Here is a 23,890-nt window from a genome sequence, read left to right as displayed (position 1 = left end):
CTGCCATGGCTAGGAGAATTTGTTACCCAGCAGGAGCCGGCAGATACACACACACACACACACCCCCACCGCTCCCTAAGAAAGAGCATCATCCTTTAAACACACCAACCGGGGCCTGAAGTCAACAGGTTCACCACAGGCAGGAATGAACAGAGGCACCTGATGCTGAACCTGGAAGATAAACTCATCACCTCCAAGACCTCCTGCACCCCATGCCCCGCCCCCTCCCTCAGGCTCCTCCCATTCTCTTCATGCCACGCCCCTTTCCCGTGGCCACACCCCCTTCACTCCATGGCCACACCCCTTCTTTTAGGACTCTTCCCTTCTCTCCAAGACCCCTTCCCTTCTCTGTATAACTCCTCCTCTCACACCAGGCTCTGAGTTCAAGTTCCAGAGCCAGCATATTATCTGACTTATGAACAACACCTTAATCATAACAATAAAGTCTAAAAGAAAAAGAAGAAAGGAAGGGGAATGGGGGAGAAGGAGAGGGAAGGGGGAAAAACAGGAAAGAAGAAGTGAAAGAGAAGGGGGAAAAGGGGAGAGAAAGAAGAAAAAGAAAGATCACCTCTCCACCCCCACCCCAGCTCCAACATTAGCTTCCAGTATGAAGGCAGAGAATGTTCTAGAAGGGGGGGAGGGCCCGAGAAGCTGGGTTCCCTAGAACTCCCCTGGGGCATTTCAGGTGCTCAGTGACAAAGAACAGATTTGAATTCTGACAAAGGGTCTGGTGATAGGACAAGGAATAAACTGGTCCATGAACGTCACCGACTAAAAAGAAAAACCTGTCCAACCAGCTAGCCAGCTGCCAAACCGCCAGCCCCACCGATGGACCTTTTTCTCATAGTAGATTTGACTCTTACCACACCTCTCAAGGATCTGTTTATTTTACTAAAGGATTTGCTTATTTCTCCGGAGAAGGACAAGTAAATAAATCAACACCACTGTCCCTCCCAGGGAAGCACCAGACTTAACCAGAACTTTTAAGATTTGGATGCAAGGATAACTGGCGGGCGCTGTGACTCAACACCTGTAATTTCACCTACTCCAGGAGGCTGAGATCTGAGGATCACAGTTCAAAGCCAACTCAGACAGGAAAAAAACAAAACTGTGAGCCTTTTAAGCTCCAATGAGCCAGCAAAATGCCAGGGTGGGAGGTGTCACTCAAATGGTAAAGGTCCAGCCTTGGGTGAAAAAGCTAAGAGACAGCACCCAAGCCCTGAGTTCAAGCCCCAGGATGGCCCAAAGTGAGCGGGGGAGACTTGATTGGAGACCCTTATTAACAAGACAGGTCCATACACCTGGGGATTGCTATCCTGAAAGGAAAGCTGTGAGTCCATACACACACACACACACACACACACACACACACACACACACACACACACACACACACACACACACACACACACACACACACACACCCCGACAGAGCCCCCCCCCCCCCAACCCCAATCTCCCATGCTGGAAAAACAAACCTAGTCCTCAATAACAAAAGATAAAAAAAAATTTTTTTCAAAGCCATTCAGCACACCGAGGAATGAGAGACTAAACTATTGCTAATTCCTTCTAGGTTATTTTCACTAAAACAGACCCAGTAACGAATGCACAGGTAATGTCTTCAACTCTATCTCAACACATATGTGCCCAAGACACTTGAATTTTGGAGACACTGTGGCTGCATTGAAAAGTGTTCTTCTTGGCTGGATCCTAGTGGATCATGCCAGATCTCACTAGGAGAGTGAGATCTGAGGATCCAAGTTTGAAGCCAAACTGGACAGGAAAGTCTGTGACACTCTTATCTCCAGTGAACCACCAAAAAAGCCAGACATGGAGCTGTGGCTCAAGTGGTAGAGCACCAGCTGTGAGCAAAGTAACGCAGAGACAGCACCCAGGCCCTGAGCTCAAGCTGCATGCGAGCACACAGGTGTTATTTATGTAATTATTTATTTTCAAAATGAGGGTCTCACTATTTCCTAGCAGGTTCCCAATTCCCAGCCTCAAGCAATCCTCCTGAACAGATAAGCATAAAGACACCCCAGCAAAGACTGCTCATTCTTTACCCTGTGACCCAGTTTTACAAGCATTCTGCTGTTTCAACAACTCAGCGGACACCCCTCCCCCCCAAAAAATTGTTTTTTGTATACGTGTCTGGCCTAGAGCTGGCAAGAACACCGGCTTTGTGTTTCATCAGCTGTGTGACATTGAGTAAGTTAAGGAACCTCTCTGGTCCCACACAGGTCAGCAGTATTTCCTTGCCGCCAGCACTAAGGTCCTAACACAGTAGGCCCAACAAACACACAGTAGGCCTAATTACACACAGTAGATCCTCATTTATAAATGCCAACCCACCTCCAAGTCCATCTAGCCCAGCACCCCCCAGCCAGATTATTGGCTGTTTACCAACCTCAGGAGTTTTCCCCCAGTCTAGAAAATTCCAAACCCACAGGTGATCTACACTTTCCCCAAGACATCTACCCCAGCCCTGAGCCTCCCTCCAGCTCATAGTTTAGCTTCTCTTTGTTCTGGATCTATTAACATTCTCCAGATTTTTCCACAAGGAAAGATCATTTCCTCCTCCTCCTGCTGCAGGCTCTTACCCATTGCCTTTCCCAACTCTCGCCTGGCATTGCCTACATCATCATTAAACCCTCCCTCCCCCCCCAACCCTGCCCCCCTAACCCAGAGCACATAAGGATCTTCCCTGGGCTCCAACACAGCCCTCCAAAATCTACCCAGGCTTCCAATTGTTTGGGGCGAGGTGAAAAGACCCTCTTTTCTGTCGCTCTTCTCCTAGCCTGTTGTTTTGGTTTGGTTTGATTTGTTGTTTTTTGGTTTTTTTGCTGGGTTTTTTTGTTTTTTGTTTTTTTGTTGCCAGGCCTGAGACTTGAATTCAGGACTTGAGTGCTGTCCCTGAGCTGCTTTTATTCAAGGCTAGTTCTCTACCCATTGAGCCACAGCGCCACTTTCAGCTTTTTTTTTTTTTTCTTTAAGTAGTTTTTATTGGAGATAAAAGTCTCACAGACTTTTCTGTCCAGGGCTGGCTTTGAACCAGGATCCTCAGATCTCAGCCTCCTGAGTAGCTATGATGACAGGGGTGAGCCACCAGCACCCAGTTCCTCCTGTCTTTTTTTTCCGCCCCCAGTCCTGGCACTATCCCAGCACTCTGCCTCTTAAGCCACAGCACCACTTCCAGCTTTTTCTGTGTATGTGGTACTGAGGAATCGAACCCAGGGCTTCATGCATGCTAAGCAGGCACTCTACCACTGAGCCACCTTCCCAGCCCTCCCCCTTTCTTTTGTAATAGAACCATTTACACTGGGTAATCACTTTCACCCCGGGAGCTTTACAACCCATCATCTAGGTGGATGACCCACACACAGGCAGTCAGCCATGTGGGCGCTGTCTGCATGGGGAGCAACAGATCCCAGAGCTGGTGCAGGAAAGCCAGGCCCTACACTCTAGGAAACACACCCTAACCCTGACACAGGGAAGCTGTCAGCCGTCCATGGTGCTGAGACTCCAGCACCACTATTTGGGAGAGGGGGCAGATGGCTGAACCACACACATGGAGAGAGCCACAGCCCAAGTGTGGAGGATGGATACTTTATTACATGACTATATAAATATTATGTGTGTGTGTGTGTGTGTGTGTGCACGCGCTAATCCTGGAACTTGAACTCAGGACCCTGGGCACTACTCCTGAGCTTTTTCACTCAACGCTGGTGCTCTACCACTTGAGCCACAGCTCTACTTCCGACTTTTCGGTAAAAGTCTCATGGACTTTCCTGCCCAGGCTGGCTTCAAATCATGATCCTCAAGATCTCAAGCCTCCTGAGTAGCTAGGATGACAGGTGTGAGCTACTGGCACCCAGCTAGAAAGGCACTTTCTAAGTATAATGTACAGAAAAAAGGCTGGAAAATCCTGCTATACAGCACTGTCTATGCACGTATGAAAAGAGTATAATAAAATTTATTATAACCCAACTTTTTTTTTAAAGGTGGGGATGAGAGAGAGAGGATGGAGGAATAGAGATAGTGAATTTGGTGAATTTGGTGAAAGTGCAATAGATGTATGACACAGTAAATCCCATTGAACAATGAAGATGTGCTAATAACTCTAGCCATAAAAGGTAACATTAAACCAGGCACTAATGGCTCACGCCTGTAATCCTAGCTACCCAGGAGGCTGAGATCTGAGGATTAGGATTCAAAGCCAGCCCAGGCAGGAAAGTCTGTGATACTCTTATCTCCAATGAACCATCAGAAAACCGAAGTGGAGCTGTGGCTCAAGTGGTAGAGCTCCAGCCTTGAGCTGAAGAGCTGAGGGAGAGCACCCAGGCGCAGAGTTCAAGCCCCACAACCGACAAAAAAAAAAAAAAAAAACACCATCACCACCACCACCATCATCATCACCATTATCAGCACCACCTTCATTATTCTCTCTCTCTATCTGAACATCTCAGAGCATTTTTTCTTTGTCAGTCCCAGGGCTTGAACTCAGGGCCTGGGTGCTGTCACTGAGCTTCTTTTGCTTAAGGCTAGCAGTCTACCACTTGAGCCACAGCGCCACTTCTGGCTTTTTCTCTGTATGTGGTACTGAGGAATGGAACCCAGGGCTTTATGCATGCTAGGCAATCACTCTACCACTAAGCCCCTCCCAGAGCATTTTATCCACTAATAACCAAATGGGCAGAGGACAAACAACCTCTTCAGCAACTGGAAGATACATAGGCAAAGGACAATGAACAGAGGAACAGATAAATGTAAATCAGCATCATACATATGCAAATGTAAACACCACCAGAGGCTCCTCCCCCGATGCAGTACATTAAGACTGTCCCCAAACACCATTCAGCACCCTGCCCTCCATGCGAGGCGAGGAGGCGCCCCTGTGGAGACACCATTTCCAGAAAGCCACTTGGCAATGTGGATCAAGAGCCTCTGACCCAGAAATTTCACTTCTGGAAGCAAGACATAAAGAAATAAACACCAGATAAAGCTTTGCCCAGAGCAATCTCTATTTAAACGAATGAAGCAAAAAAATCATCAAAACCCCTGATAAAGGAATAAAAACACAACAGACCTACTGAATATTGATCAGAAGGAAGTAACTATTGCCATCTGGTTTATTGGGGCCTGAGACAGACATTTTGGCTTTTTACCCATTTCTTCTTTTTGTTAGGTTTGCTTTTTGTTGTTGTTGTTGGTCATGGGGCTTGAACTCTGGGCCTGGGCACTGTCCCTGAGCTCTTCAGCTCAAGGCAAGCGCTCTACCATTTGAGCCACAGCACCACTTCCATTTTTCTGAGTGGTTTATTGGGGATAAGAGTCTAATGGAGTTTCCTGCCTGGGCTGGCTCTGAACCATGATCCTCAGATCTCAGCCTCCTGAGTAGCTAGGATTATAGTCATGAGCCACCAACACCCGGCTTTTTTACCCATTTCTATGAAGAACAATTTGACATTTATAAATCAGACAAAACATAATACACACACACACACACTTCCATTCCCACATTTTAATCAGCAAAACAAAGGAACATTTACAAAAACAAAAAAGACACCCTTCCAGAAAACAATCTGGTCCCTACTTGTTTTTGTAAATAAAGTTTTATTCACACAGAGCCACGCTTATACATTAACACCAGCCTAGGGCTGCTGGCCTGTGTATTACCCACACACACAACTATGATGAGATAATATGAAATGGAAAATTCCAGAAAGGAGCAATCAATTCACAGGATTTCAAGAGGGTGTGCTCTTCGAAATAGTGCAAAGAAAGCTCAAGCTATCTTGATTAAGAGCAACATGAGAGTCCCTCAGGCGTCTTGTCAGTTATCAGGTTAACTACAGATAATAGCTACAAAGCAATGGTCTCCCATGGGCTGGGAATATGGCTTAGTGGTAGAGTGCTTGCCTAGCATGCATAAAGCCCTGGGTTCGATTCTTCAGTACCACATAAACAGAGAAAGTCAGAAGTGGAGCTGTGGCTCAAGTGATAGAGTACCTTGAGCAAAAGAAGAAAGAGAAGGAAAAGGAGAAGCAGCAGCTGCTGCTGCTCAGGGACAGTGCCCAAACCCTGAGTTCAAGCCCCAGGACTGGCAAAAAAAAGAAAAGAAATTGTCCCCCAGTTCAAACGTGGCAATGCAAGCCATTTATTATAATATAGCATAAAAGTCGTTCCTTTGTGCCTAAATCAACAATTCCACTTGATCATAGGAATGAACTCAGAGGAAAGAATGAAAGACAGCTGGGGTTTTCTACAATCTGTGATTCTTGGGCTCTAGCAGGGGGCTAGGTAAAAGGGGACAACTGCATTTAGAGGTAGAGATTTCATGGCCTGTGAAGTTCAAAACTGTTATCATCCAGGATGGGTGCCGGTGCTCACGCTTGTCATCCCAGCTACTCAGGCAGGAGGATGAGATCTGAGGATCACAGTTCAAATCCAACCTGGGGCCTCTTATCTCCAGTGAACCAGCCAGAAAGCCAGAAGCGGAGTCATAGCTCAAAGGGTAGAGCACTAGCCTTGAGCACAAAAGCTCAGGGACAGTGCTCAGGCCCTGAGTTCAAGCGCCAACACAAGCACCAAAAAAAAGTTATCTAAAACTTTACAGAAAAAGTTTGCGATCCCAAACAGTGCTGTCCCTCAGTCCTTCCATCATGGCGCGCAAGCACACACACACACACACACACACACACACACACACACACACACACACACACACACACACACACACACACACACACACACACACACACACACACACACACACACACACACACACACACACACACACACACACACACACACACCGGTGTCTCTCATCTTACCTTTCTGGCAATGGCTGTGAGTCCAGCATCGCTCAACAAAATGCCCATTGATGACGGTGGCAGGGCAGTTGGCTTTGCCCTTCCCAGTGCCAGGACAAATGTCACCACACTCTTCCTTGTCATCCTTGTTCAGGACAATATAATTGTCCTCCACAGAGTCCAGGATTCGGGACCAGTCGATGGTGGCCAAGTAGCAGAGCTCATTGTTCTTCTCGATGCGGACAGAGCCCCGGGTGATGTTCATCAGGTTGTACAGGCCGAGTTCCTTGAGATGAACCATCTCGAAGATCACCAGGGCGTAATTGAAGAAGAGACGGGAGCCCCGGATGACCGTGAGATTGGGAAACAGATCTTTCAGACTCTCCAGCCCATACACCCGGAAGAGCAGCAAGTAATCAGTGATCATGATGAGTTTGGGGAAACTGAGGTAACGGAAATCTTCGGGCCTCGTTTTGAACATCAGAAGAATCTGCAAATGGCCTTCGATGACTGAGCAATTCTCCAACTCATGCAACCTAGTGAGGTTATTCCGAATATCCATGCCCGGACACACTGGAGGGGAAAAAAAGAAGAAGAAGAAGAAGAAAAAAAGACAGGTAAGGAGACAACCTCTTACACAGGTAAGGAGACAACCTCTTACACAGGGACACCGAGCACTGGTGCTCACACCTGTAATCCCAGCTATTCGGAAGGCTGAGATCTGAGGATCTCAGTTTGAAGCCAGCCCAGGTAGGAAAAGTCCATTCAGACACTCTCATCTCCAATGAACCATCAAAAAGCCAGAAGTGGAGCTATGACTCAAAAGCTAGTCTTGAGTGGAAAAAAAAAAAAAGCTCAGAGACAGTGCTCAGGCCCTGAGTTCAAGCCCCAGGACTGGTGCCAAAAACAACAACAACAATAATAATAATATTAACATGGAGTATTATCCAGACTTGCTATGATAAAAGAGAGGCTCTGGGTGTCACGTCTTCATCACGGAGATGGAGTGAGATGGAAATGTTAATTATCCTGATTCTATCTTCTCACACCACAGGCTCATGCTTAATTATCTTCCTGCAATTACTATGTGTCAATTAAAACAATTTGTAAAGTTGACTTATGAACCATGAAGGAGCTCAAGATGGGGTTCACAGGTAAAGAGCTTGCCTAACATGATTGGGGGCCCTAGGAGAGACCCCTAGCAAGAAGCAAGAACAAGAAGAGGAGAAGGAAAAAGGACAAGGAAACGGAGAAGAGGAAGAAGAGGAGGAGTCAGGCACTGGTGGCTCATGCTTGTGATCCCAGCTACTCAGTAGGCTGAGATCTGAGGATCATGGTTCAAAGCTAGTCTGGGCAGGAAAGTTCATGAGACTCTTATGTCCAACTAACCACCAGAAAATCAGCAGTAGCACTGTGGCTCAAAGAGGTAGAGTGCTAGGCTTGAGCAAGAATACCTCCGTGACAACACTCTGGCCCTGAGTTCAAGCCCCACCATCAACAATAAGAAAGAGGAGGGAGGGGCCGGAGAGAGGAAGAAGGAGGGGGAAACTATGACAAGAATAGGATTTGGGGGAGAATGATGGGAGGGGCTGACAATGGTCAAGATGCACTGTACTTCTAATCTGACTTGTTGAACCCCTTTACACAACCACTTAAACTTTACAGGCTCACACCTGTAATCCTAGCTATTCGGGAAGCTGAGATCTGAGGATTACAGTTCAAAGCCAGCTAGGCACGAAAGTCCGTGAGACTCTTATCTCCAGTAAACCACCAGAAAACCAGAAGTGGTGCTGTGGCTCAAGTGACAGAGCACTAGTCTTGAGCTGAAGAGCTGAGGGACAGCGCCCAGGCCGAGTTCAAGTCCCACAATGGACCAAAAAAAAAAAAAAGGACAAGATAACAGAAGGGAGGAAGAGGAAGTGGAAGGAGAGGAGGGAGGGAAGGAAGGAGGGAGAAGGAGCAGGAGGAAGAAGAAAGGAAGAAAAGGAAAACAGTTGTTGGTGGGCTAATCCTGGGACTTGAGCTCAGTCCCTGAGCATTTGTGTTCAAGGCTGGTGGCGCTCTGTCACTTAAGACACAGCCCCACTTCTGGCTTTTTGGCTTTTTAATTGGAAATAAGACTCTCACGGGCTTTCCTTCCCAGACTGGCTTCCAACTAGGATCCTCAGATCTCAGCCTCCAGAGTAGCTATGATGACAGGCGTGAGCCACCAGCTCCCTACTAGGCCTGCTAATGAATTTCAAGCCTGAATAGTGATACAGTGGTGACAGAAAGTGCACAAAAGACTGGGGAGCTGTTCCCCCTCCAATCCTCCCACCTCCTCCCCCACTCTATCAGAATGGAAAGACTTTCCATAAATGCCTGCGGGAGAAAAAGGTACCCACTGCAGAAAATATTTGTCTTTTCCATTTTCCCACCTGCCTCTGCTTCCTGGCCCTCCTGGCTGCCTGTCAAGGTGTAATTACCTTTCCCTGGGTGTGGCCAAAGCCTGCCTGCCATGCCAGTGTGATCTCCATCTCACCCCACAAACACCCAGCAAACTCATTCTCCTAAAGATGGTGCCCGCAGGGTCCCATCACCCTCAATGGTTCCCTAGGGCCCTTGCTCTCACATGGTCCTCCAGATTCCACTCCTCCCTTCCCCAACCTGCTGCTGCCCCTCCGGTTTTGCTTACTGGAGATAAGAGTTTCATGGACCTTCCTGCCCAGCCTGGCTTTGAACCGTGATCCTCAGATCTCAAGCTCCTGAGTAACTACGATGACAGGCATGAGCCACTGGTGCTATTTATTTATTTATTGCTAGTCCTGGGGCTTGAACTCAAGGTCTGGGTGTTGTCAAGACTAGCACTCTATCACTTGAGCCACAGCACCACTTCCGGCTTTTTCTGTGTATGTGGTACTGAGGAATCAAACACAGGGCTTCATGAATGCTAGGCAAACACTCTACCACTAAGCAATATTCCCAACCCCTCCCCCCTTTTTTTTCTTTCTGGCTTTGGTTTCCTTTCCTTTTATATTTTTTTTAATATGTGTTGTTTTTTGAGACAGACTATGTTGTCCCTCCTGGCCTCCAACTTGGGATCCTCCCGTCTCCCAAGAAGTTAGGATGACAGGCATGTACCACACCACACTTGGTTTAACTCTAAATCCAATCTAATGGCTTTCAAGAGTCAGTTCAGATGCCTCCTCCTCCACCACCAGCAGGTAGCCTTCCCTGATTTCCTTTCCTTGGGATACTTATTTGGGTTTTCCCTTGTCTGTGTGTCCCAGGAGAAATGAAGACACAGTCCCACAAGAACTTGCAGGCAAATGACTGTAGCAGTGATTTGCATAACCACACACACGTAGGAGCCACCCAAATAAATCCCCATCAAGGGATAAATAAATGAAAAGAAAGGTGTACATTCATATAAAGGAAATTCTGATACACGCTACCATATAAATGAACCTTTGAACTATGATGCTCATTGAATAAATCAAACAGATGAAAAGTCCCAAACAGGCAACTCCAGAGACAGGAAGCTGGGGCTGGGGGGGGGGGGTAGCCCTGAGGACACTGGGGAGGGGGAGTCTAGAGCTAAGGGGAACCAGGATTCTTTGTAAAAACTAACTGTGGGGACCGGTTGCATAACTCACTGAATAAAACTCAAAACCACCGAATTACACGCTCTAAATGGGGGAATTGTATAGCACGGGAATTCTATCTGGCAAAAGTTATTGTCAATAAAGATTAAGCTCTTATAATGTAACAGGCGACAATAAAGAACTGCTTTGCTGTTTTAATCTTCCCCAGGAATCTAACTCTTAACTCATTAAAGTCTTATGGGTTCCTATTAGTCAAAGACAATAGAGCAATTTAGAAAACTGCCCAGAGGAGGTTAAAGATGCCTCCAGAAGTTAACTAGAGGAACTTCCAGGGCTTTAATCCCTGGGGGCAGGGAGGGGACCCTCACTTCACTCTAAGTTTTGTGTAGGAAGCCCCAAGTTCAAGATAGAGACCCTGAGCCATCCACCCTGCTAACAGTAGGCTCTACTCTAGGCCCAGGCCCCCAGGCTCTGTCTCCTAAGAGACAGCTCCAACCCACTAGAGGTTAGAGCCACGCCTCTATCACTAAACCACGCCCCCTGACACCTAGCCACGCCCCCATACTTGACACACGCCTACCACTGAGCCACGCCCGTTACCGAGCCACGCCCCTAATGCTTGACTAGCTCCTACCACCAAGCCACGCCCCCGTTGCTGAGCCACGGGGCCCCTACTGTTTGATATACCCATCACTAAGCCGCGCCCCTGCTAAACCCCGCCCACACTCCACGGAGCCACGCCTCCAGCCAAAGGGTCTTTCAAATTTGTAGGCAAACACATAGACTCAGTCACAGCTATTCAATTCCACCTTTTCAACCACCTGTGAGGCACAAAGAACGGAGCAAGCCAGGCTGTGCTCCAAACAGGACTCCGAAAGATACATCAGAGCAAGTATATGGGAGGCCCTGGGTTCCATCCCCAGGAGTACGCAGGAGAGGCAGACAGACATCGGATAGCTACAGCTCAAACGGCATCTATTTTTTTCATGGGTTGCAAAAGTCGAAAGTGAGTTTCCATTCAAACACTTAAGAGTGCTTGCCTAGCATGCATGAAGCCCTGGGTTCGATTCCTCAGTACCACATAAACAGAAAAAGCCGTAAGTGGCACAGTGGCTCCAGTGGTAAAGTGCTAGCCTTGACAAAAGGGGCATTGCCTAGCCCCTGAGTTCAACCCCCAGAACTGGCCCAAAAATAAATAGTTTCCCACAGCTCTCTCAACTAGGGGAATGGGCGGAGGGGGGGGGGTCTCACAAGAAAGCAGAAGCTGGATGTGGGCTGCAGATGCGCCCTAAAAAACAACTAAGAGATACACAGTGGTCTCTACCATATGCTGCTGCAAGATATGCTATCCACTATGACTGACGTATAAGGTAAACACACAGACGTGTTGACCTGTGTGTGCAAACACTGTGGTCCAGAAAAGACACATGTGCGTGTGCACATGCACATACACACACAAACATCTCTGGGTGTCTCTGGGTAAAGAACCCAGCATGTGAGATACGAAAGGAGAATTTTCACTACCCATGCTCTTTGTAACTGTGATTTTTGTAACTGTGATTTGGGTTTCGGGAGCTGTAAGCCATCATGAAAAAGTGCAAAGGTGCCAGGCATAGTGGCTCAAGCCTATAATCCACACTTAGGAGGCTAAGATCTGGAGGATGTTAAGTCAACTCCAGGCCTCCCAATTTTATTTTTAAGTCTAAGAGAAATTAGCCAATATAAAGCAGAGCTGTGGGTGTGGCTCAAGTGGTAGAGCACCTATCTGGTAAGCATGAGATTCTGAGTTCAAACACCACTACTGGCAAAGAAAAAATAAAAATTAAAAAAGAGGGGGTGGGGTGGGGATATAGCTCTATAGGAACAGAATACATGCAAAGGGCCAGCACCCTAATGAACCCACAACATGCAAGTGGAAAGAAAAATGAATGTAAAGTTGAATAACAGAATTCCTAGAAAGCAGGTATGACTGGCTTCCAGCCCAGCTCAGGTAGGAGTAGGGGTGGGAGTAATAAGCGGTGGGAGTAGACCTGGAGCAGAAACCTCAGATCAGTACATCAGCCTGGACAAAAAGTTCTGGAGACTCCATCTCAACCAATAAGAGACTGGGTTCAGTGGTGCATGCCAGTCATTCGAACTACAGAGGAAAAAAAAAAAATAGGAGGATTACATTCCAGACGAGCCTAGGCAAGAAATGAAAACTTATTGGAAAAAGAACTACAGGAAAAAGAACTGAGGATATGGCTCAAGTGGTACAGCACCTGCCTAGCCAGTGCTAGGGCCCTGAATTCAAATCATAGGGCATGAAAAAGGAGGTGGGGAGAGGGCTTTATTTAAAAAAAAAAAAACAACAGAAGAGAACTAGGCATTAATGGTTCACACCTGTTATCCTAGGTACTCGGGAGGCTGAAATCTGAGGATCACAGTTCGATGGCAGCCCAGACAGAAAAGTCCCCATGAGGCTAGTATCTCCAATTAACCACTCAAAAACGAGAGTGGTGCTGTGGTTCAAGAGGTAGAGTGCTAGCCTTGCGCACAAAAGAGACTCAGGGACAGCGCCCAGGCCCTGAGTTCAAGCTCCAAAACTGATCAAAAAAAGACCAGAAAAGACATGCAAATTCTATTTATCTCAGCTTTATCAGGAGAGATGAACCAGAAAATAAGTAGGAGCATTTCATATTGTAACAAGAAAGCCATGTTAAGCCAGGTGCCAGCAGCTCACAGCTGTAATCCTAGCTACTCAGGAAACTGAGGATCAGGGGTGGAAGCCCGCCTAGGCAGGAAAGTCCATGAGACTCTTATCTCCAGTTAACCAGCAAAAAGTCCAAAGCATAGCTGTAGCTCAAGTGACAGAGCATCATCCTTGAGTGAAAAAGCTAAGGGACAGTGCCCAGGCCCTGAGTTCGAGCCCCAGAATACACAAACAACAAAGTAATGCAGGGAAAGGAGAGGGAAGACCAACCTTTTCCATGCTGATAGGAATGCAAAAAACGTTAGTCATTTAGGAAAACAAATGAAGTTTCTTAGTTAAACATACACTAGGCATGTGACCCAGAAATCTTACTCCTAGTACTGAAGCAAGAGAAATGAAACGTGCACGCACCCCAAAACCTATCAACAACTAAGCACCACTGGCTCTCGCCTGTAATCCTAGCTCCTTAGGAGACTGAGATCTGAGGATCGCAGTTCAGAGCCAGCCTGGACAGGAAAGTCCATGAGACTCTTATCTCCAACAAACCACTAGAAAAACTGGAAGTGGTGCTGTGTCTCAAGAGGTAGAGGGCTCGCCTTCAGCTGAAGAGTGCAGGGGCAGCGCCCAAGCCCAGAGTTCAAGCCCCATGACTGACCAAAAAAGAAAAGAAAAAATCCAGAGAGACTCTTATCTCCAATTAACCAACAAAAAGCAGAAGTGAATAGATGGACAGACAGACAAATAGATTGATGGCTGGATGGGGACAAGTAACAGGAAAAGAACAAACAGGTAGATGGATAATGGATGACAGGTAGATGAACGGAATGGATGAATGGCCAGTTCTAGGTAAGAGACATAGACTCTGCAATGTGAATGTATTTCTTGTCCTTTTAAAACACACATACACACACATACACACACACACACACACACACACACACACACACACCTCATACATCTAATCCAATCTCAAAACTGAAAAACACACCACTCCAAATGTGTCCTTAGTGACTTAACACAAAGGGTCTTGAGAAAAGATAAAATCCCGCTTTCTTCTTGAGTTCCAGAGGCAGCTAACATCAGAGTTCCCACTCTGAGCCAACGTGACTGTTTAAATCAATAAAATCCAAGCTTGCACAAGGTATGGGGGAGGGGAGGGAAGGGCAGAAAATCACTGTTATTTAATTCCATCACTTTTGAAACCCACCAACTCGGCCCCGAAAACAACAGAAACTTCTCTACCAGGGGCCACACTAGCCGTTAGGCACGTGCCATCACCAATCAGCTGAGGAAGGAAGGAAGGAAGGAAGGAAGGAAGGAAGGAAGGAAGGAAGGAAGGAAGGAAGGAAGAAAGAAAGAAGGAAGGAAAAGAAAGAAGTAAATCTTGGTTCAGGGCCCGGCATGGTAGTGCATACCTGTAATCTCAGTCACTTGGGAGGTCGAGACTGGATAGGATTGTGGCTTAAGGCCAGCCCAGGCCAAAACATGAGTGAGACCCCATCTCAACCAATTAATTGCATGGTAGCACACACCTGTGCATCCCAGCTATGTGCAGGACTATGCTGCCCAGGCAAAACCTCAAAACCCTTTCTCAAAAATAACTAAAGCCAACCAGGGCACCCGTTATCCTAGCTACTCAGGAATTTGAGATCTGAGGATCCCGGTTCAAACCCAGTCTGGACAGGAAAGGCTATGAGACTCTGATATCCAATTAACCACCACCAAAAAATAAATGAATAAATAAAAGTGGTGCTATGGCTCAAATGGTAGAGGGATAGATTGGAGCACAAAAGCTCAAGGACAGAGCCCAGGTCCTAAGTTCAAGCCCCAGTCCCCCATATACTCAAATGGCTCTACTATGTTCTTGTGGAAAATATAAACTTTCAAAGACTTGGTAAATCCATTCACTGATCCCAGAAAGCCCAGGCACATACCTGGTAAATTACCAAAGCAACAAGGCAGCCAGGTGATTGTGGCTCACGCTTGTCATTCTAGCAATTTATGGAGGAGGCTGAGATGTGAGGATCACAGTTGGAAGCCAGCCTCAGCAGGAAGTCCATGAGACTCTTACTGCCAAAGAATCACCTAAAAACAGGAAGTGGAGCTGTGGCTCCAAGTGGTAGAGCAGTAGCCTTGACCAGAAAAGCACAGGGAAAGCTGGGCACCGGTGGCTCACACCTGTAATCCTAGCTACTCAGGAGGCTGAGATCTGAGGATCACAGTTCAAAGCCAGCCTGGGCAGGAAAGTCTGTGAGACTCTTACCTCCAATAAACCACCAGAAAACCAGAAGTAGCACTATGGCTCAAGTGGTAGAGCACAAGCCTTGAGCTGAAGAGCTGAGGGACAGCGCCCAGGCCAGAGTTCAAACCCCACAACGGACCAAAAGAAAAGAAAAGCAAAGGGACAGCACCCAGGCCCTGAGTTCATGTCCCAGTACCAGCACTAAGAAAAAGAAAAAAAAAGCTACAAGAAGAGCATGCACAAAGCCTGATATAGGTCTCACAACTCATCCTGAATTTGCTTAAGAAGAAGTCACCCTTCATTAAGCACCTACTGTATACCAACTCCCCCAGGGATTACAAATATCAGACAATAAACTCAGTTTGGTTCATTGCTTCCTTCCTGGATATACCGCCCCCCCCCCCCTCCTCCATGCCATATTTCTAGAAAAAGCAGAAACTGAAGCAGAAACTCAACAGGTATATTCCTAATGCAGAACTTCAGACTCCCACAGTGAGAACCCCAAGCTATACATTATTTGTTACAAACTTTTTTTGGGGGGGGAGGGAGGGAGGGAGAGCCCTATGGGGTTTTTTTGTGGTTGTTGTTGTTTTGTTCTGTGCCAGTTCCTGAGGTTTGAACTCACCGCCTAAAGCACTGGTCCTTTAAGCTTTTTTCATCAAAACTGGCACTCTACCACTTGAGCCACAGCTCCCCTTTCAGCTTTTTGGAGGTCAATTAGAGATAAGAGTTCTTACAGACTTTCCAGTCCAGATGTTCAGATCTCAAGCTCCTGGAGTAGTTTAGGATTACAGGAGTGAACCACAGCTGTACTGGGTTTTGAAGTCAGGACTTCCAGGTTGCTGGAGCGGTATCTTAGCCACGCCTCCAGCCCCGTATGTATATATGTATGTATGTATGTATGTGTGTGTGTGTGTGTGTGTGTACACATATATACACATATATACTTAAATATAGGTATATATATATTTAAATAGATATAGCTATATATACTTAAAAGATCTTTCCATCTTTGTCCACAGATAGCCAATCCCAAGAGGATGTTGGGATGGAGATGTCAGGACCAGAATATCTGAGAAATTAAGGTCACAAGGTCTCCCTGAAAGACAGGGCAGAGGAGCAAGAGGGCCTAGGAGTCATCAGACAAGAGGTTGGTCAGTTTGCAGCCTCCTACAGAAACCAGACACAGGTTCCAGTCCTCCGTCTCTCCAGAGAAAGTGAATTCCGTGTCCTGCCTGTGCCTCAGTTTATTCCTTTGCTAAATGGCTGAGTGACCCTATCCCGATGGCCTCATTTCAACCTGATTGTAATAATATTTGTGTGTGTTGTGTGTGCCCGTCCTGGGGCTTGAACTCGGGGCCCGGGCACTGTCCCTGAGCTTTTTTTTTTTTTTTCTCAAGGCTGATGTTCTCCCACATGAGCCACAGCTCCACTTCTTCCACAGCTTTTATTGGTCGTTAGAGGTAAGGGTCTCAGGCACTTTCCCTTGGCTGGGCTGGCTTTGAACCACAATCCTCAACTCTCAATCGCAAGCATCGCTGGGATTACAGACGTGAGCACGGGGCCCAATCCTGGTTATAATCCTCATGAAAACCAGTCACTACCTTTGTCCCCTACCAACAGTGTAAAAGTTTGCCTCGTGGACCTCGGCATAGAGACTCAGAAGTGACCACCCGCCTAGATGGAAGGCCAGGCTAGCGGGGGATCTCCACTACTCATATGGCCGTGGGAACCCCCAGCCCCTACCCCGTGGACTTTTCGCTTCAGCCCTTGGGCACTTGGCTGACCCCACTCAGTGACCCAGGGGGACCCCCCTCCGAGGGAGAGGGGTGCATGGGAGCGAAGCCCCCCTACCCCGAAGAAAACCAAACCCAGGAGCGGGGTGCGCTGGGAACGCGCGCGCGCGCGGGCCCGCAGGGCGGGCACTGGGGCAAGGTTCCCCGGGTCCGGGTCGGGCACGCGGGGCGCAGAGCGACGAGCCCCGGGGCGGGCAAAGGCCAAGGTCAGCGGCTCCCCCCCCCCACTCCTCCTCCCGTTCCCGTTGGAGGAGCCCTGCGCCCATGGGGAGGGAGGCTGTGCGCCCCCCCCACGACGCCCCTCTCTCCCCGAAGGAGAGAAAGGAAAAGTAGGAGGGTCTCCGTCCTTGATCGGGGGCTCTATTGTGTCTGGAGAGGGGGGATCCCCTCCCCAACCTCCCCGGCGCTTCCCCCCACCCTCGACCCGACCCGACTCACCCTCTCCGGGGTACAGGTGGCCCGCGGCGCCCGCCAACAGCGCGGCCCCGGTCAGCAGCAGCAGCAGGAACAGCAGCGGCGGCGGCGGCGGCGCGGCCGACGCCCCCCGCCGACCCCCGGGGTCCATGGCGCGGGGCGGGGGGTCCCCGACGATCAGAGCGCGCGGCGCCCGCCCGCGGGGATCATGCTCCGAGCCCAGCGGCCGACAGACGCTTTCCGGGTGCAGCCCACCCCCCCACCCCACCCCTCCAAAAAAATAATAATAAATAACCACACGGGGATGGCCCTGGGGATGGGGGAACCCCGGGAAGGGCGCGCGGCCTGGAAGGCGCCCCCAAAACCAAAGTGAAATGAAAACAAAATGATCACAGGAGCGGCGCGGCCCGAAGAAAAACGAGGGGGGCTGGTGGTGCCCCCCCCTCGCCCTCCGATCCCCACCAAACTCCGGCGGTCCAGGCCCCCCCCCTCCCGCCCCGCGATCTCGAGGCCCGAAGCTCGGGTGCCGCGCGCCCCGGGGCTTCCCGACTCGTGGCTGGCCCCGCGCGCTTCCAAGGCCGCTCGTGGACCCCGGGACCGAGGGCGGCGCGGGCGGCGGGCGGCGGAGCGAGCGCGGCTCGGCCGTAAACAACGCGGCCGTCAGCTGGGCCCCGCGCGGGACCGGGAAAACGCGGCGCGGACCCGGCCTGGGAAGGGACTGAACCCCGGGAGGCCCCGGGAGGGGAGTGGAGGGGGGGGAGTGGGAAAGCGGCGCCGGGGGCGTGGTGGCGAGGGCGTGGTTTGTATGTGGGCGTGGCTTCCTTCCGCCACGCCCCTCCCGCCTCCCGGTGCCTTAGGCCCAGGCACTCCCGGGCCAAGAGGGCGCCCCGGATCCCCGCCCCAAGACAAACAGGGCGACTCAGATCTCAGAGCCTGGGGCGCCCAGATCCCCAACCCCCCCCCAAAAAAAAAGCACGCCGAGACTAAGATCTCAGACCCTCGGGGAGCCTCAGATCCCCGACCCTAAAACACTCCAAGACTAAGATCGCAGACCCTGGGGGGAGAGTTGTCCCAGATCCAAGAGACCCCCCCCCCCAAAAAAAAAAACCACCTGGAGACTCTGATCTCAGAGTTTGGGGGCGCCGCCATCCCCGTGGCCAAACAAACAACCCGAAGACTAAGATCTCAGCGCCCACGGGGCGGCCACTGACACAATAAACATTAACCCCTTTGCCCTTTGTTTGTGTTTGGTTTGGTTTTTTGGTCTGCTGTGGGGTTGCAGGGTCCGACAGACTCGGCTGAAATCTCGCCTTGAAATGTTCTTCATCTGTACCTTTTATTTCTTGACAGACCCTGGAGTTTTGCAGCCCAGACAAGGACGGCTCCCTGCCTTCTCCCAGACCCCTGTCCTCCCCCCCCACCAACACCCCCTCCCCGTGCGCCCCCTCCCAGCAGTGGGGTACCCTCGCGCCCCCTCTCCATCTCCCAGCTCCCCCCCCCCCCCCACCGTTCTACTCCCTCTGCTCCCACCCCGGGCCCCTGAGCCCTGTGGTTTAAACAGAAGATTGGAAACACTCCAGCGTTCCTCAAAAGCAAAAATAAAAAATAAAAAGAAGCAGCAGCGGGCTGGGGACACCCACACGTGGAGATGCCTCGTGTGTGTGTGTGTGTGTGTGTGTGTGTGTGTCTGTCTGTCTGTCTGTCTGTCTGTCTGTCTGTCTATCTCTCTGTCTGTCTGTCTGTGTCCCAGTCCTGAGGCTTGAACTCAGCGCTTCGGTTCTGACTCTGAGCTGCTGTTGCTACCCCCAGCCTCCTTCCTCCTCCTCCTCCTCTTCCTCCTTCTCCTCCTCCTCTTTCTTCTCCTCTTTCTTCTCCTCCTCCTCTTTTTCCTCCTCCTCCCTCCTCCCTCCTCCTCCTTCCTCCTCCCCCTCCTCCCCCTCCTCCTTCTCTTCCTACTCCTCTTTCTTCTCCTCCTCCTCTTTTTCCTTCTCCTCCCTCCTCCTCCTCCTCCCCCTCCTCCTCCTCTTCTTCCTCTTCTTCCAGTCCAAGGGCTTGAACTCAGGGCCTGGGCACTGTCCCTGAGCTATTTTTCCCTCAAGGCTAGCACTCTACCACATGAGCCACCACTCCACTTTTGGCTTTTGCTAAGTCATTTTTTGGAGATCAGTGGAAAAATCCTCAGATCTCAATTTAGTGATTGAGAACTGCCTAGAAGTGCGGTGTGCGCGTGTAGACACGAAGGCTTTGCACTCTTACTTGGCTTTTTCACTCAAGGCTGGCGCTCTGCCATTTGAACTACAGTTCCAGTTCTGGCTGTTTGATGGTTAATTGGAGATAAGAGTCTCAGTGAACTCTTCTGTCTAGGCTGGCTTCAAACCAGGATTCTCAGATCTCAGCTAAGGGTTACAGGGATGAACCACAGACCCTGGGCTTTCCTCTTCTTTTTTTTTTTTTTTTTGGTCGGTCGTGGGGCCTGAACTCTGGGCCTGGGCACTGTCCCTCAGATCTTCAGCTGAAGGTTAGTACTTTACCACTTAAGTATCAGCCCCACTTCCGGCTTTTTCTGCCTATGTGGTGCTGAGGAATCGAACCCAGGGCCTCATGCATGCAAGGCAAGTGCTCTACCACTGAGCCACCTTCCCAGCCCCCCTCTTCTTTTTAACAGCTTTCAGTGATTTAGTGTGTGCCATCTGCATACATAGGCACCAAGTATCTTGGTATTATTTACTTTCTTTCCTTTTCTTCTCCCCTATTTCTCTTCCCATGAGGCAGTCCTTCCATTCTAGTCATATACACAGACAGAGACAGAGACAGAGAGAAAAAGACAGAGACAGAGAGACAGGCAGATAGATAGGAAAAAGGGAGACAGATTCCACATAGAGAAAAAACGCTTCACCTTTGACCTTCTGAAGATGGGCGGTTTTGCTCATTTCCTTGTAAGTGATGTAATTTCATTCTTCTTTGGGGCTGAAATTCCTCTTTTTATCTACTTTTTTTTGTAGTAATAGATTTGAACCCTTGACCTTTCTAGGTTGGAGAGCTACTGCTGAGCCACAGCTCCAGTCCTGTTTTGCATTAGACATTTTTTTTGGAAGGGGGGAGGGGTCAGTTGTGCGGTTTGAATTTGGGACTTATTCAAGGCTAGCACTCTACCACTTTGAGCCACAGTGCCACTTCTGGTTTTTCTGGTGGTTTATTGGAGACAAGAATCTTGCAGCCTTTCCTGCCAAGGCAGGCTTTGAACTGAGATCTTCAGATCTCAGCCTCTGAATTGCTAGGATTAGAGGTGTGAGCCACCAGCGCTGGGTTTGCAGTGGATATTTTTAGATAAGATCTCACTTTCTGCCCAAGCAAACACCTGGATGTGATCCTCCTTGTTTTTAGGCTTCTTACTTGTAGTTGGGTTGACAGGCATGTACCATCATACTCAGCTTCTTCTATTGAAATAGAGTATCTAGGATTTTTTTTTCTTTTTTTCTTTTTGGTCTCAGAAGTCTGTTCTCAATCTTCCAAGTAGCTGGGATTACAGGCGCAAGCCACCACACCTGGCTGAAATTCTTATTACTTGTTGGAACCTCTCAAAAACTTAGCAATCTTGTCCATCTTGTTCGCCCCTGTATCTCCAATGTTTGACATAGCTGCCGGTTAATAAACGTTCTGCTAATGGAAGAATCAACAAGCAATATGTAATGAGGGTTTGACAGTGTGCAGAGCAAACATGCCCATTTCTTCATAGAGCTAACAATGAGGGAGCATTAAATAGCTGTGTGTTATATGTATGAGGGAGTGGGGTTGGGTAGAGTAGCATCTGCTGAAGAAGTTGTTTTTTGTTTTTTGTTTTTGTCAGTCCTGGGGCTTGAACTTGGGGCCTGGATGCTGTCCCTGAGCTTTTTTACTCAAGGCTGGTGCTCTACCACCTGAGTCACAGCTCTACTTCTGGCTTTTTGGGGGCTAATTGCCGATAAGAATCTCATGGACTTTCCTATCCAGGCTGGCTTTGAACCTCAACTCTCAGATCTCAGACTCACTTTCAGCTTTTGTCGTTGTTTTGGTTTTTGCCAGTCCTAAGGGCTCAAACTCAGGGCTTGGGCTCTAGCTCTAAGCCGCTCTGTGCTCAAGGCTAGCACTCTACCACTTGAGCCACAGCACCACTTATGGCTTTTTCTGTGTATGTGGTTCTGAGGGATCGAACCCAGGGCTTCATGCGTGTTACGCAAGCACTCTACCACTGAGCTACATTCCAAGATTCCCTTTCCTCCCTTAAGCCAGCATACACAAAATCCTAGATTCAAGCTCCAGTGCCGCAAAGCAAAGCAAAACAAAATGTTTCTTTCGTTCCTTCTACCTTAAAAGAAATAAGAAGCCACCAGAGGGTTGATATAAAAGATCGGACACAATCAAATTTTCCTCTCCAATATTCCATGACCAGCCAGGCTTGGTAGTTCACATCTGTAATCCCAGCACTTGGGGAGGCTAGGGCTGGAGGATCGTGAGATTAAGGCCAACTTGAACTGCAGAGTGAGACCTTGTCTTAAAAACAAAAACTATAGCCGGGCGCTGGTAGCTCATACCTATAATCCTAAACTACTCAGGAGGCTGAAATTTGAGGATTGTGGTTCAAAGCCAGCCCAGGCAGGAAAGTCTGTGAGACTCTTATCTCCAATAAACCACCAGAAAACCGGAAGTGGTGCTGTGGCTCAAGCCCTAGAGCACTAGCCTTGAGCTGAAGAGCTGAGGGACAGCGCCCAGACCCAGAGTTCAAGCCCCACAACCGACCTAAATAAATAAATAAGCAAATAAAACAACCATTTTTGCACCTGCTAATTAATTGGCCTTTCCTGCCCAGGCTGCCTTTGAACTATGATCTACAGATCTCAGCTTTCTGGAGTAGCTGGGATTACAGGTGTGTGCCACCAGTGCCTGACAGATGCAGTCATATTCTTGAGAACCACGTCACTCGGCAAGTTGATTCTTGTGCAAACACCAGAGCGTGTATTTACACAGTACTGCACGCCTGCACTGTTCACTTCACTCTCTTGCTCCTAGGATACAAATCTACACAGTGGGTGCCGGGTACTGCAGGCAATTGCACCACAACTTGTACCTAGCTATAGATTCACTATAGACAGACAGACAGACAGATATAGATATATAGATGTAGATACATAGATTTTTTTTGCCAGTCCTAGGGCTTGAACTCATGGCCTGGGTGCTGTCCCTGAGCTTCTTTTGCTCAAGGGTAGCACTCTACCACTTGAGCCACAGCACCACTTCCAGGTTTTTCTGTTTATATGGTACTGAAGACTCGAATCCAGGGCTTCATGCATGCTAGGCAAGCACTCTACCACTGAGCCACATTCCCAGCCTGGATGCACTCATATATACAGAGAACTTAGCCTGCTATTCACATAGGCTGAGGTTTCCTAAGCTTGGGGATCATGGACATGTTGGGCAGATAATTCTTCTCTGTAGAGGGCCTGTGCTGTGCAATGTTGAACACATATGACAGCCTCTCTGATCTCTACCCATCCCAGCTGCAGCCACAAAAAAAAAAATCCTGCCAAATGGCTCTTGGGAGAACAAATTAAAGAATCTTTGGTCTTTTAAGATTTACTAAGAATAGGGATAGAATTTAGCAGCAGAGCCAAGTGCTGGTGGCTCACTCCTGTCACCCTAGCACTTAAGAGGCTGAGATCTGAGAATCACAGTTCAAAGCCAGCCCAGGCAGGAACGTCTGTGAGACTCTTACCTCCAATGAACCACTATGAAACCAGAAAGGGAGCTGTGACTCAAAGTTGTAGAGCACTAGCCTTGAGCAAAATAGCTTAGGGACAGCGCCCAGGACCTGAGTTCAAGCCCCAGGACCAACACGAAAGAAAGAAAGAAAGGAAGAAAGAAAGGAAGGAAGGAAGGAAGGAAGAAAGGAAGGAAAGAAGGAAGGAAGAAGGGAGGGAGGGAGGGAAGGAAGGAAGGAGGGAAGGAAGAAAGGAAGGAAGGGAAGGGAAGGAAGGAAGGGAAGGAAGGAAGAAACAGAAAGAAGGAAATAAAGAAGGAAGAAAGAGAATGAAGGAAAGAAAGAAAGAAAGAAGGAAGGAAGGAAGGAAGGAAGAAAAGAAAGAAAGAGCAAGCCTGAGGGGCTGGGAAGGTGGCTCACTGGTAGAGCACTTGCCTTGCATGCATGAGGCCCTGGGTTTGATTCCTCAGCACCACATAAGCAGGAAAAAAAAGCCAGAAGTGGTGCTGTGGCTCAAGGGGTAGAGCACTAACCTTGAGCTGAAGAGCTGAGGGACAGTGCCCAGGCCCAGACTTCAGACCCATGACTGGACACCCACCCCCCCCCCCGAAAGAAA

The 23,890-nt window shown here is 48.8% G+C and overlaps 1 protein-coding gene across 2 annotated transcripts in view; it reads right to left on the bottom strand.

Moving 5' to 3' along the window:
• Insr (insulin receptor) overlaps positions 1 to 17,792 on the bottom strand; it is a 94,889-nt gene extending 77,097 nt beyond the window's left edge. For both annotated transcript variants that reach the window (XM_042693571.1, XM_042693572.1), the window contains exons 1-2: positions 17,565 to 17,792; positions 6,834 to 7,385 (exon numbers count right to left, since the gene is read on the bottom strand). In XM_042693571.1, the coding sequence (XP_042549505.1) occupies positions 6,834 to 7,385; positions 17,565 to 17,691 (679 nt within the window). In that variant the 5' untranslated portion in view covers positions 17,692 to 17,792. The remainder of the gene's footprint in view (positions 1 to 6,833; positions 7,386 to 17,564) is intronic.
• Between the last annotated feature and the right edge of the window lie 6,098 nt (positions 17,793 to 23,890).

This window comes from Dipodomys spectabilis, unplaced genomic scaffold (assembly GCF_019054845.1).
Source record: "Dipodomys spectabilis isolate Male_0828 unplaced genomic scaffold, ASM1905484v1 ptg000173l, whole genome shotgun sequence".
Taxonomy (NCBI): Eukaryota; Metazoa; Chordata; class Mammalia; order Rodentia; family Heteromyidae; genus Dipodomys; species Dipodomys spectabilis.
The sequence above is the reverse complement of the archived record's forward strand: the minus strand, read 5'-3'. Positions and strand labels throughout refer to the sequence as shown.